This window comes from Phaseolus vulgaris, chromosome 9 (genome assembly GCF_000499845.2).
Source record: "Phaseolus vulgaris cultivar G19833 chromosome 9, P. vulgaris v2.0, whole genome shotgun sequence".
Taxonomy (NCBI): domain Eukaryota; kingdom Viridiplantae; phylum Streptophyta; class Magnoliopsida; order Fabales; family Fabaceae; genus Phaseolus; species Phaseolus vulgaris.
In genome coordinates, this window is record NC_023751.2 from 37,508,081 (window position 1) to 37,522,678 (window position 14,598).

General features: G+C 31.6%; 1 protein-coding gene and 1 non-coding gene across 2 annotated transcripts; both read right to left on the minus strand.

Moving 5' to 3' along the window:
• Nucleotides 1–2,102: 2,102 nt before the first annotated feature.
• On the minus strand, nucleotides 2,103–4,717 carry LOC137820325 (small COPII coat GTPase SAR1A-like). Its single transcript, XM_068624355.1, has 3 exons — nucleotides 4,256–4,717; nucleotides 4,031–4,162; nucleotides 2,103–2,683 (listed from the first exon to the last, which is right to left on the minus strand). Exons 1-3 carry the CDS (start codon nucleotides 4,382–4,384, stop codon nucleotides 2,363–2,365), a joined length of 582 nt encoding a protein of 193 aa, XP_068480456.1. The 5' UTR covers nucleotides 4,385–4,717; the 3' UTR covers nucleotides 2,103–2,362.
• LOC137823249 (small nucleolar RNA snoR83) lies at nucleotides 3,135–3,256 on the minus strand. The gene has a single exon (XR_011083102.1). It is a non-coding gene; the product is annotated as a small nucleolar RNA snoR83 (small nucleolar RNA).
• Nucleotides 4,718–14,598: the final 9,881 nt, after the last annotated feature.

A 14,598-nucleotide genomic window follows, 5' to 3' on the forward strand; every position in this document is an offset into this window, starting at 1 on the left:
TACCCATCAAAATTTACACTTTAGTTTGGAAGCTGTTGGAATGTTGAAACTACCATTACTTGTCAATCTGTTTTCTATTTTGAATTTATAATCAATAAGGATAGTTTTCTATGTATTTTTTTCCGGGCATATATGCGTTTAATTAATAATATTTTGGTTAAATAATTAGGTTCAACGATATTCCATGATGCAAATAGCATACCCATAATCCCTAATTAAGTCCACTGCAAAACTTAGTCCACAAGACAAGCTCTTTCAGTATTAGTCATAAAATCCATTCATTTATTAATGCAAGTTTTCAGCTACCTTCCAAAGTCAACGCAGCTAGCTCACTAGGTAGTATGAGTAAACAATCATTGGTGAAAAACAATGCTGCTGTCCATAGTTATATCATCTAACAACACAAGATTCGATGTTTCTGTGGTCATGATTCATGAATTGAACAAAGTTTGGGAGTAACTCTTGGAACCTAAAGTAAGAAGCTGAGTTTATTTCCTTGCTATGGTGTGCATGCAGCTATCAACCTCCCTTTGCTTATAAAAATAAAAATTTATAGGAACTCTTCTACTATGAAAGTATGATTACAACATTTATTTCTCTCATTTTAAAATGAGGATAATACTTAATCTCACTCAACAATAATGAAATACAATGTTTATCTAGTATTTCACTGGGATTTCTAATCTTACACTACAGCGAATATTTATTCTTTATGTTGCTTTTCTTCTCTCTTGTTTGTTTTTCTCTTACTCACAAGCTCCCTTTGTATAGAGGAGAGAAATATTTTTTCACAAAGAGATAATGAATAATTAATGTTTGTTGGATTTTCAAGATACCTTGAAAATACAATCTTCAAATTTCAATGTTGAACTTCATACTCTTCAAGAGAGATATAATTTCAAGACTTTGAAATATCCATTATTAAATATACTCAATAGATCAATTATCAAGAGATTGATCATGGTCTTGCATTAATTAAGGAGAAATTTTCCAGAAGGTAGCACATGAATTAGAAGAGGTAGTTTAACGATAGACATATAAAATCATTGTCAAGATTTGAGTCAAGGAGGCCAAATTAAGGGCAAGATTTACGTATAGTTTTCTTCATAGCATAATAACCACGCCACATCATTAAGCAAATGTTAACAATAATATTGCATATAACATCAACAACGAATAATAATAGTTAAACACCCACGAGGAGAAAAGAATGTGGTGTTATTGAGAGTAAGGTATCCTCTTCATTTGAAGAATTACTATTGGAGTTCTCTTACTCATTTTTAGAGTTATCATTTTATCTTTAAAATATATAAATTGTTTTTAATCTCAAGTTCCAAACAATGTGAAACTATATATTAAACATATCGGAACATGAGATGAAGTTTTGATTCCATGCTCTTATAAATGGTTAGACGTGTGCAGCTTGATTAAGTGATTTGGAGATTTAAGAATGAAGATTTTTGAAACAGCTTTGAAGATAAAAGAACAAAACGTTCTTGGGAATTTGAGAACGAAGGTTTTCCAAGAAAAAAAAGTTAGGGATAAAAGAATGAAAATGCTAGAGGATTTAGTAATCGAGGTTTTTTTTCACTTCATCCTTAAGCTATATACATATATGTAACAACCTTTTTATGGATTGAAATAAAAGAATTAAAACTAAGAATAAGAACATTAAAATTATAAAAAAAAGTCAAATATATTTTTCCTCATAAAATTACACATGTTCATTTTTAGATCTCTAAGATTATGTGTCATTCATTATCCATGCAATTAAAATCTATAAGAGACTTTTAATATAATAAATTACAAATATTCATTTTTCTTTCTTCTAAATTTTTTGGTTCCTCCAAAATAAAACTCCCTTTATTTTCAAGAACTTTTTATGTAAATGTGTTTGGTCAAACATTGCTCCTCCCAGATGATGTTAAACTAGTCACAGCCCAACATTGTTTTCAAATACTTAGTCATAGACAAAAAATGTTAATATTTCTATTTAAATAGCACATTCCTCTCTATTCTTATTTGGAAAATCATAACCAGATCACAAGGTAGAAGAAATAAGAGAAAAGTCAGCCACCATTCATATGTAACAAAGAAGAAAATGGACTAAAGATTCTTCCAGATTTATTAATAGTTCCTGCCAAGTCATACCATCCTACAACAGAATCCAGTATTTGAAAGGAGAACATTCCCCAAAAAATTCTTTCAAGATACAAATTTTATCATGTAATATCACTGCAGTTGTATCAAATAATCCAATCAAAAATCATCAAAAGCAAAAACAAAGTAAAAAGATCTTCTGATGTAACTGCAGACAGAGCTAGTTGACAAGAGAAAGGGACACTGCAAATGACCAAGGACTCTACTTGATGTACTGGGAAAGCCACTGGAAGCCTTCACCATATCCCATCTTGCGCACAATGCTGCACATGAAAACTTCAAGGGGTCGAAGGTTGGATTCTGTGAGGTTGATCTTTCCTTTGCCAGTGGTGAAATTGGTCAGGCCTAGATGATACCGGAGCTCCTCTTCTGATGCTGCATAAGGGATGTCAATCTTGTTGCCAAGAACAAGAAAAGGAACACCTGCTAAGCCTTCATCTGAAAGCAAAGCATCAAGCTCCTTCTTAGATTCCGCAAATCTCTCCTTGTCGTAGGCGTCGACCAGGTATACAACAGCATCCACCTGGAAACACAGCAAGGTGAGAATTCTGAAGTATCCAACAACACTATCATCATCATCAGAGTCATTGCAGATTATAGGTAAAAACAAGTGAAGAACTTGTTGATATGCTAAAGAAACCACCAACCTTTAAGAAGCTATAGTGGAAAAGTGAATCAAACATTTAGCAGAATTGGTGAATAGAAAAGGTTATGCATCCAGATAATAAGCAACATAGACCAAGCGAAGTTCATATTTAAGTTTCAAGATATACATCTCCTCTCTGAAAGTGAAAGAATGCATCAATTTACAATGGTGGCTTGAATCCTGATTTTCTTCTGATGCTTAAAGGATGACTCAATTTATTAGGAAGACTGATAATCATCCTAGTACACAAATCTAGGCAATCTTTTATTTGTTCCTTCCTCCACTCTTGTGTACGTTATTTCTTTCTCATTCTTGAGGGAAAAACAGGATATGTTAGGAAATCAACTAGTAAACATCTCCAAAAAGGTTTAGAGGTGCTATCAGCGAAACTTCCACTGTCAATATTTGCCTCCCATGAATCAGATAAATACAAAGAGCTTCATCTGGGATTATGAAGGCATATATGGCAGATCGATGAGCACTTGCGAGAAATCAAGCAGACAGTTGAGTCATACTAGATTATTAACCAGAAGAATGAATAAGAAAAAAGATTGCACAAGCCAGAAACCAAACTATAAATGTTGAGGAAGAGGTTTTAAAGAAGCAGCAACAGTAAATCAACAGAAACCACAGCAAAAAAACCTCATCAGTAAATCTAGCACTTCATAATGAACAAGCCAGCATGGAAGAGAAGGTCCTGGGTTTGTAAGGTCAGTGAAGAAGTCATAACCAGCCAATGTATAAGAAACATTATCGTAGAAATGCTATATCGATTAAGTAAACCCAACAAATAATTAAGAAGAAACTTCGCCAGAAATCTGATTTTAGCCCATGCATGAAAGGAACTTATTTCATGTTTCTTTAATTCCTTCTTCTATAAGCATGTTTACGAGGAAGTTTATTTATCCAAACAGAGTCAAAGTTAAGTTGCTGAAGGAACTAAAAATACAATAACCAGGTTATGAACATGTTGGTTGCATCACAACCTTATCAAAAGCAATTAGGCAAACAACGAAGCAATAAACCATTACAAAGCCCAAACCCCTATCATCAGCTACATGTTCCATCCAATCCAACTGGGAGTGCCTGATATTAAACAAACCCCACTTTCAGAAACTCCAAAAATCACACAACCCATTGCTCATGACCACCAAAGAAACATAAAAAATCAATGACAAACATAAAGATCAAGAGGTTGAAGCAAATTTAAAAAAAAAAAAAAACCTTGGCATAATAGTCTTTCCAGACCCTGCGAGCAACTTGATGACCCCCCAAATCGAAAGCCTTAAACTTGATCTTCCCAATGCTCAATTCCTCCGAAGTGGGGTGCTGGGTCGGCTGGTGCTGAACTAATCTCTGCAACCAAGTTTCAAAATTAAAAAAAAAATATAATTTTTGAACGATTGGGAAATTTTTTTGAAGGGGTTAAAAAGAAGAGAGGAAGGTAACCTCGTCTTTGAGCATGTGAAGGAGGGTAGTCTTGCCGGCATTATCGAGACCGAGGAAGAGAATCTTGGCTTCTTTCTGCCATAAACCGAGGGATGCGAGAATGCCATAGAACCAGTCGAAGAGGAACATGATGTGTTGTGTTGTGTTTTAGTGAGAGAGAGAGAGAGAGAGAGAGAGAGAGAGAGAGAGAAAAGTCGCAGATCGGAGGAATGAAAACGAAGAATGGGAATTGAAAAGAGACGGTAGCAGATCCCAGAGAGAGAGAAAGAGAGAGAGAGATCCTAGATCACGTGTCTGCGCATGTAGTGGGAATGCAATGCAAGACACTCATGCACTTCTGTTTTTTTTTTTTGTTAATTATTTATTTTAAAAACCCCTTTTTTGGTTTGATTTTGGCACAAGATTGAAGGAAAGAACGAGGTTGGTAGGTGGTGGCTGGCAGCCATGAATCTGATTTTTCATTCAAAGTCTTTCTCTGCCTTCTTCTACCAATAACATTTTTTTAGTATATGTATCAATAAAATGTTTAATTTAAAAAATATTTATTAATTTTTTTTGATAATTTTAATAAATTTTTAATATAATTTTAAAAATGAAAAGTATATTAATTTTTTAAAAATTTAAATTTGTTGTATGAAATTTTATTGTGATTATAAAAGTAAAGAATAAATATTTTTAAATGAGTTATCACGAAAAATATTTTTACTAAAAAATATTAATTTATATAATTCATAATTATATAATATATAGATGAGTGTTTATGTTAGGTTTTATGTCATTTTTATTTAGTAATAAATTTATATCACCTTAATCATTTTTAATAAATATTTATTGAAGTTTTTAAATGAAAAAAACTATTTTTTATAATTCAGAAATTTTAATTTTGCATCATATTTAACCTGTTTAAAATCGAGAAGTTTTATAAGATTTGAATTTTAAATATAATTCTTGCAATATTGATATCAGCTTTTTAGATTAAACTACACTTGATATTAAAAAAATTAAAATAACTTAGGTGATTTTTTTAATGAATTTTAAACAATAAATACTCTGTTAAAAAATATAATAGTCTTGATCCTCCGTTAATTTTTAGTTTTATTTTTTTATTTTTTATCAAACATAAATCATATTTTTTAGCGAGTTCGTTGTTTATTAGGAGTTTAAAAGTGGATAGACTATGATAGTCTGCCACGAGAAGAAATAGAGAAAAATAAAATAAAATAAATAGAAAATAAAATATTAAAAGAGAAGTAGGTAGGAAATATAATGAAAGAGGTTGCTGTTTGGTTTGAAAGAGTGTATAAGTATAGAAGATTTGAAAGGAAATTATACTTTTTTTACCTTTATAAAACACTAATTTTAAATTTTTTTTATCTCCATGTATTGTTGAATATCCATCGTATTTTAGATAAATTAATTGTTTGTAGATATTTCTAATTGAACTTTTGGATTAGTCTTAACACTATGTTTGTTTTGAATGTTCAAGACAAAGGTAATCAATAGAAAATAAACTGGAAAAGAATAATAACGAATTTAAATTGTTTTGATTAACTTGAAATTTAAATAAGAGAACTATTTTTGTGGACCACCAAATTTATTATTTAATTCCAGCATTTTTTTAGTGGATCTTTGAGGAAGCTTGTAGGTGGATGCTTATATTCAAATAAAAGTATTTGGATTATAAATGTAAGGTTATAATGGTTCTATTTGCTTTGAAAAATAAACAATATTAATAATGGAATTGGTAATATTGTTTATTACATGTGTTAAGTTAGTGACCAAGACATCTTAACTATAAAGACAATCTTACGATGTTTAGAATTAGTATAAAAGATTAAGAGTCAATTTTCATAAATCGAGGTTAGATGTTATTGTAAAGAGTCAATTACTACATTTCTTTGCGGATATTTTTAACTGCACACAAATGTCTATTCCATTTAAATATATGAGTTTACAAGTTAGTGGTAATCATAGGAAAAAGTGTTTATGGAAAGAGATCATAGGAAGAGTCAGCAAGAAACTATCCAATTGGAAAGGGAAGCACCTCACCTTTGCTGAAAGAATTTGCCTGATAAAATTAGTGTTCACAACAATACTGTTGTTCTATTTGTCCATGTTTAAAGTCCCAACATCGGTGTGCAGAGAACTGGTGAGCTTGCAAAGGATGTTTTTGTGAGGGTGGGAAAGTGACAGACGTAAAATAGCTAGGGTAAAATGGGAGTCAATATGCAAACCTAAGAATGGGGGTGTGGCTAAGTATTAAGGATGTTGGAAGCTTCAATATGGCTCTACTAGCTAAATGGGTGTGGAAACTGAAGGTGGAAAACTAAGGGGTTTGGAGAGATGTGATTCTATCTAAATATGTCAGAAAGGATAACAATGGGAGATCCTTGAGGAGTATTACAATCCTAGTGGTGGAGGGATATGTGTTTAGAATGCAGAGAAGGGAATACGGATAGCTGGTTCCATAAACAAATGTTCTGGAAAGTGGGGACAAATAATGCTACTCGTTTTGGGAAGATAAATGGCTAGGTAATGTGCCCCTAGATATAAAATACCCAAGGTTGTATCTTATATCAAATAATAAGAGGAGTTATATCCAATAAGTGGGCAGCTTGAATGGTACAAGTTAGGTCTGGAATTTGTCGTGTAGAATAAATCTTTTCGAGCGGGAAAGTGGACATATCACACAACTTTTGCTAGACCTGAAGGAGGTCACAATACATCTGGACACCCAGGATAAGGTTGTTCAGTTAGCTGAAGTGGGAGGCTATTCTGTGAAATCAGCATATGATATCGTACAAAATGTGAATCCTCCTGTAATTTGTCTAGCTATGGAAACCTTATGGACAATAAAAGCTCCACCTGATGCTTTAACTCTTGTCTGGAAAATCCTTAAAAGGGAAATATCGACAAGAATGAACCTCTTGAGAAAATGTATTACCCTGTCTTTTACTATTTGTCTGTTGTGTAACAAGATTGAGGAAACGACTCATCACCTTTTTGTGGAATGTGAGATAGCCTACCAGGTTTGGTTGATGGTGGCTAAATGGGTGGGAATACAACTTGCTTACCATAATGACCTTAAACAACACTTGATGCAGTTTAACTTGATGCAGTTAAGTAGGACCAGGAATCAAGTGTGGAAAGGTGTTTGGGTAGTAGTTTTATGGAGTATCTAGAGTCAAAGAAATAGAGTAGTTTTCGGAGAAGGGGTGGTAGATTCTGAAGAGATTTTTAATTTAGCATAATTACAGGCTTGGTCCTAGATGAGCAAGAAGATTAAATCATTTAGTTTTGCTTACTCTGACTGGGTACTATATCCTCTAAATTGCTTATATTCCTTATGATATTTATGTTGATTTATGATATGTTGATGTACGGTAGTGTTTGGCTCGGTTAGTTGTGATTGTTTATGTGTAATTATTTTGAGAAGTTTTATTGAAATGGTGCTACACAAAGGTTTTTGTTTATGTATGCAGTATAAGAAGGGCAACAAAAAGAAAATAAGTATGGAAGGGAATGTGTGGTAAGGTTGGAGAATCAGTTGGCAGAAAAATTGGGGAGCTTTCAAGAGGAAATAACAGCAAGTAGAAGAGGTGCCTTGAAGGAAAAAGGGAAGGATGGAGGATTTCATAGAGGAAGGAAAATTCTTAAGCTTGTCGCAAAGTTTTACAGGTGTGCAGGAACCAGAAATGCAAGATGCTAAGGGTGGTGCAGGGTTAAGAAATAGAAACCAAAGTTGGTAGGAGGAGGAGATTAAGCCTCATATGCTTAAATTTTCTTTAAGTTGCATTGTTGTTCAGTAGTTAACACCTCAACTAAACCTACTAACTTGGTCACTCTGTAGGAAATAGAAACTAGAATTGGTAGGGGGAAGATAAAACTGGGACATGCAGTTTTACAATGTGCTAAAACTACCACAATTATGTTTTTGTGTTTCTAGGGTCCTTTGTAACTATGACTTGTTATTGTAGCTCTTGTTAATGGGGTTCACGTTAATAATTATGATTGTGCAGCTCTTGGTATTGTTTGGGTTGCTTTGAGTTGTATTCTTGGTTTGTTATTATAACTCTTGGTTTTTATAATCAGGTTGTGATAGTCCTGAAGTATCCTGTTTTCTTCATTTTATTATTTGTTGATAAAAAAAATTAGTAGAATTGGTTATTAGAGTAATTAATGTAAGATGCTGTAAACATTTATTAGTAATCAATGTAATATATCATTAAAATAATAAGTTTAAAAATATAGTATACCTTAACCATTTTTAATAAATATTTATTGAAATTTTTAAATGAAAAAACTATTTTTTATAATTCATAAATTTTAATTTTGTATCATATTTAACCTGTTTAAAATCGAGAAGTTTTATCATATTTGAATTTTAAATATAATTCTTGCAATATTGATATTAGCTTTTTAGATTAAACTACACTTGAATATTAAAAAATTTAAAATAACTTAGGTGGTTTTTTTAATGAATTTTAAACAATAAATACTCTGTTAAAAAATATAATAGTATTAATCCTCCGTTCATTTTTAGTTTTATTAGAAAAAAATAAAATAAATAGAAAATAAAATATAGAAAGAGAAGTAGGTGGGAAATATAATGAAAGTTGTATAAATAGAGAAGATTTGAAAGGAAATTATACTTTTTTACCTTTATAAAACACTAATTTAAAAAAATAAAATTATCTCCATGTATTGTTGAATATCCGTCGTATTTTAGATAAATTAATTGTTTGTAGATATTTCTAACTGAACTTTTGGATTAGTCTTAACACTATGTTTGTTTTGAATGTTCAAGACAAAATTAATCAATAGAAAATAAACTGGAAAAGAATAATAAAGAATTTAAATAGTTTTGATTAACTTGAAATTTAAATAAGAGAACTATTTTTGTGGACCACCAAATTTATTATTTAATTCCAGCATTTTTTTTTTTAGTGGATCTTTGAGTAAGCTTGTGGGTGATGGTTATATTCAAATAAACAAGTATTTGGATTATAAATGTAAGGTTATAATGGTTCCATTTGCTTTGAAAAATAAATAATATTACTAGTGGGATGGGTGTGTCAAAGCTATAATCAAGACATCCTAATTCTAAAGACAATTTTGTGATGTTTTGAATTAGAATTAGGATTGAGAGTTAAGGGTAAGTGTTGTTGAAGTTGAGAGTCAATTGTTATATTTTTTTTGTCAATATACTGAACTGCACACAAATGTCTATTTCATTTAAATGTTTAGCTTCAAGTTGGTGGTAATTTGAGGAAAAAGTCTTTATGTAAAGAGGTCATAGAAAAAGCTAGCAAGAAATTGTTCAATTGAAAAGGAAAGCACCTCACCTTTGCTGGAAAAGTTTGCCTGATAAAATAAATGTTCATAGCAATACCATTGTTTTATTTGTCCCTGTTTAAAGTCTTGACATCGGTGTGCAGAGAACTAACGAGCTTGCAAAGGAAGTTTTTTGTGGGGGTGGGGAAGTGGCAGACGTAAAATAGCTTGGATAAAATGGGAGTCAATATGCAGACCTAAGAATGAGAGTGGGCTAGGTATTAAGGGTGTTGAAAGCTTCAATATGACTCTACTAGCTAAATGGATGTGGAAACTGAAGGTGTAAAAGTCGAGGGTTTGGAGAGATGTGATTCTATCTAAATATGTCAGAAAGGATAACAATGAGAGATCCTTAAGGAGTAATTTACAATCCTAGTGGTGGAGGGATTTGTGTTTAGCGTGCGAAGAAGGGAATACGGATAGTTGGTTCCATAAACAAATGATCTGGAAAGTGAGGACAGGTAATGCTACTCGTTTTTGGAAAGATAAATGGCTAGGTAATGTGCTCCTAGATATAAAATACCTAGGGTTGTATCTTATATCAAATAACAAGAGGATCTATATCCAACAAGTGGGCAATTGGAATAGTACAAGTTGGGTCTTAAATTTGTCGTGGAGAAGAAACCTTTTCGAGGGGGAAAGTGAACAAATCACACAGATTTTGCTAGACCTGGAGGAGGTCACAATACATTTGGACACCCATGATAAGGTTGCCTGGTTAACTAAAGTGGGAGGAATCTATTTAGTGAAATTAGCATATGATATCGTACAAAATGTGAATCATCTTGTAATTTGTTTAGCTATGGAAATCTTATGGGCAATAAAAGCTCCACCTAATGCTCTAACCATTGTCTGGAAAATCCTTAAAAGGAAAGTACTGAAAATAATGAACCTCTTGAGAAGAGGTATTACCTTGTCTTTTACTTTGTGTCCGTTGTGTAACAAGATCGAGGAAACAACTCACCACCTTTTTGTGGAATGTGAGATAGCCTACCAAGTTTGGTTGATGGTGGCTAAATGGGTGGGGATACAACTTGCTTACCATAATGGCCTTAAACAACACTTGATGCAGCTAAGTAGGACCAGGAATCAAGTGTGGAAAGGTGTTTGAGTAGCAATTCTATGGAGTATCTGGAGTCAAAGAAATAAAGTAGTTTTCAAGGAAGGGGTAGTGGATTTTGAAGAGATTTTTAATTTAGCACAATTACAAGCTTGGTCCTCAATGAGGAGGAAGATTAAATCCTTAAGTTTTGCTTATTCTGACTAGGTACTATATCCTCTAAATTGTTTATATTCCTTATGATATTTATGTTGCTTTATGGTATGTTGATGTACGGTAGGGTTTGGCTCGTTAGTTGTGATTGCTATGTGTAATTAGTTTGAAAAAATTTATTGGAATGGTGTTACATAAGGGTTTTTGTTTATGTATGCATTATAAGAAGGGCAACAAAAAGAAAATAAGCATGGGAGGGAATGTGTGGAAGGAAAAATGGGGAGCTTTCAAAGGAAATAGCGGCAAGTAGAAGAGGTGCCTTGAAGGAAAAAAGGAAGGATGGAGGACTTCATAGAGGAAGGAAGATTCTTAAGCTTGCCCCAAAGTTTGCAGTTGTGTAGGAACCAGAAGTGCAAGATGTTGAGGGTGATGCAGGGTCAAGAAATAGAAACCAGAGTTGGCAGGGGAAGGAGATTAAGCCTCATATGCTCAAATTTTCTTAAGTTGAATTGTTGTTCAATGGTTAACACCTCAATTATGCCTACCAAAATTATGTAGGGAATAGAAACCAAATTGGTAGGGGGGAGGAGATAAAACTGTGACATGCAGTTTTACAATGTGCTAAATATGCAACAATTATGATTTTGTGTTTCTAGGGTCCTTTGTAACCATGGCTTGTTGTTGTAGCTTTAGTTAATGGGGTTCACGTTAATAGTTAGGATTGTGCAACTTCTAGTGTTGTTTTGGTTGCTTTGAGCTGCATTCTTAGTTTGTTATTATAACTCTTGATTTTTGTGTACGAGTTGAGATACCTCTGAAGTACCCGTTTTATTCATTTTATTATTTTTTTATATAAAAAAACTAATGGAATTGGTTATTTGAGTAATTAATGTAAGATGTTGTAAACATGTATTAGTAATCAATGTAATATTATTAAAATAATAAGTTTAAAAATATAGTATATCTCATTTTAAGGTATTTTTTTTCTTTCTTTTCTAAAATTTATCACCTTGTAGTTGTCTTTTAATTATAATTCGTTACATTAGCTTTTCATAATATCTTTTTGATAAACTTTTACGATAAGTGCATCGCGTTGTCAGAAGTAATAATTGTTCATAGGGACAGATATCGATTCCATAAGGAATAATTGACTATTCAAGTACAATATTTGTTAAATATAAAACATAACAATAAAAAAGTTAGTCTGAAGATTGTTATAATGGCAAGAATTAACAAGAAAACAAATCAAAAACTAATTGCTTAATCGAAAAAATAGGGATTGAGTTTAATCTCTCTCACTCTAATGTATTTTGATTAGCATGTCAATATTAAGTTATTTGATTGAAATTGATATCCATGGAAAATTCATTTATATCGATTCTCGCATATAAAATTCCTAAGAATGTTTCCTAAATATCAATTTCTCACATATTTATAAAAACAACTTAGAGTCACACTCAGACGTTAATAGCAGTTAACATTTCAAGTCTATTTCTAGCACTCAAATATGTTAAGTATTGTTGTCTAGGTCAGAACCCTAAAAATACCTTTCAGCTAGATTTAAGATTCTCAAACTGTCACAAATATTTAGAAGCAAAATAAAAATAACAATAATCAATTAAGAACTGAATATTATATTATATGTAAATATCACCTCAATACATAATAGAGAGTTCGAACATATTACTCTCAAATCCACATGATAGAATTAGCCACACATCTTCTAACACCTTCTATTTTCCCAATTCGGTTACAAGTCACATAATGGTGTTTTCCCCTCAATCTTGCATACTATGGTTGTGTCTCTAGCCCCCTATTTAACCTAATTTGCTAGGGTTAGGTGACTTCCTGCGTTGCACTAATGGGCTTAATGATAAAATAGCCCAATTAATCTGATGCATTAATTCTCGCTGCTGAGTTAGACTTTTCTCTCTCTTTTGTGCGTTTTGGGCCTTACAGCTTTCTCCTTTTAGCATATCATTCTTCTTTAGTTCAAATCTCCATTAATCTTTATAAATTTGCAATTAACACCAAATTTGGGAATAAAATTGATACAAACCAAGTAGCTATGAAGATGACCAAGGAAGCAAAAGACAACGCAATTTAAAATCAACTCATAAAAAAAATGCTCTTATTCAATTAAAGATCACAAAAAAATGTAAACAAATATAAATTCATAAATTAGAGATTATTTTATATGTAAATTAACAATTAATACTCATAAGTGTCTATATTTTAATATGAAATATTATGAAAATTAGACACTTATCACTTTCTTAGTTATAATTAATGTTTTGTTTGGAAGATTGTGGAGTGGAAATGAAAGAAAACGAGATGAAAAAAAGTGGAAAGTTATGTTATTTAAATATAGGTAAAGTAAGTTGAAAGTGTGAGTTTGAGTGAAAATATTCTAGATGATATGATTGATGTGATTTTAATGTAAAAAAAATTGTGTCATTTATAAATTTATTGAAATACTTTTGTTTTAAAATAAAGATCAATGCTTGTTTATTAAGGTTGAAACATATATTTATATATTTATGTTTGAAAATTGTAATTAAAGAGAGAAAAAAATACTCCACATGTAATTATGGATTTTTTTTGGCACTCAAAAGCTATGAAGGTTGACAACTATCATGGTACTATAAGTTAATATAATTTTGAAATCAATATTGCCTAACGAATTATAATATAAACTCAATATTGTTTAGACACCTGGAAATGAATTTCAACAAATACATCATTTTGGTGAATAGGGCAATTAGTTTAACACAAATTGATATGTGCCCCAAAGTCTCATAACTGATTAGGCTTGGATGCATAATTGATTATGGTTAAGGCCATATTCAATTAAGATATACACCATAATCGATTAAGGTCCTAATCATAATCAATTATGCATCAAAGCCTAATCGATTACAAGGCTTATGACACATGCAAATGTTGGTTATATAACACAAAAATAGTTACAATAAGTGCATGCATATTGTGGAACCAACTTAGGAATACCAAAGTAAACATACTCGACATATTTAAGACACACATTCCTTATATAATTCATGAAAATGGTATTATCTACAATTTAAAAGTTTCATCTATACTTACACATTTGGGGACTTCTACCTCAGTCACATGACATCATCAAAGTTAAATAACAAGATAAGTGGGATTACAAATCAATTATTGAAGATCCAAGATTTAATGTATAACAAAATTATTAATGATGCTTGAGATCCAATTTTAGAGGAAAGAATATCTTTTACCTTAAAGTAAATTTTCCAATACTTATTCAACCTAGGGATACCAATGACGTCCTTGAGATCCAATTTTTGAAGAAGAGAATATCTTTTATCTTTAAGTCAATTTTCCAATTTAACCCTGGGGATGGTGACGTGCCTATAAATATGATGACCCTTGAAGAAAAGGGGATCAAGTATGACTGACTGAAAATCACGAAGTTTTCAAATAAAACATTACTGGCTTGAAGTCACTAAACTTTGAACGAGAACATTGACGTCTTTTAAAGATAAAACCTCAAAAGAACTTTAAACTCCAAAATGAAAAATATATCGAATGCGATAATTGATCGTAATTATATAAGAAGGTTGTCATTTACTAATTGATTTACTTTACTTCTTCCTTTATACTTCCTTCCCTGGATATTCTAAATACCTTTATTTTGTATATTTCTCTCCCACTAACATTTTAGACAAAAATATTAAGATCTTTTGTTTATAAAAGCAACTATTGTTTAATAAGAATCACACGTCACCTACAGCAATTATATGCTTTTATT

Coding starts and splice junctions, on each gene's coding strand:
- LOC137820325 (XM_068624355.1), bottom strand. CDS start 4,384: ATGTTCCTCTTCGACTGGTTCTATGGCATTCTCGCATCCCTCGGTTTA. Junction 4,163..4,255: donor TTCACATGCTCAAAGACGAG/GTTACCTTCCTC, acceptor ACTTGGTTGCAG/AGATTAGTTCAGCACCAGCC. Junction 2,684..4,030: donor GGAAAGACTATTATGCCAAG/GTTTTTTTTTTT, acceptor CTGTGTTTCCAG/GTGGATGCTGTTGTATACCT.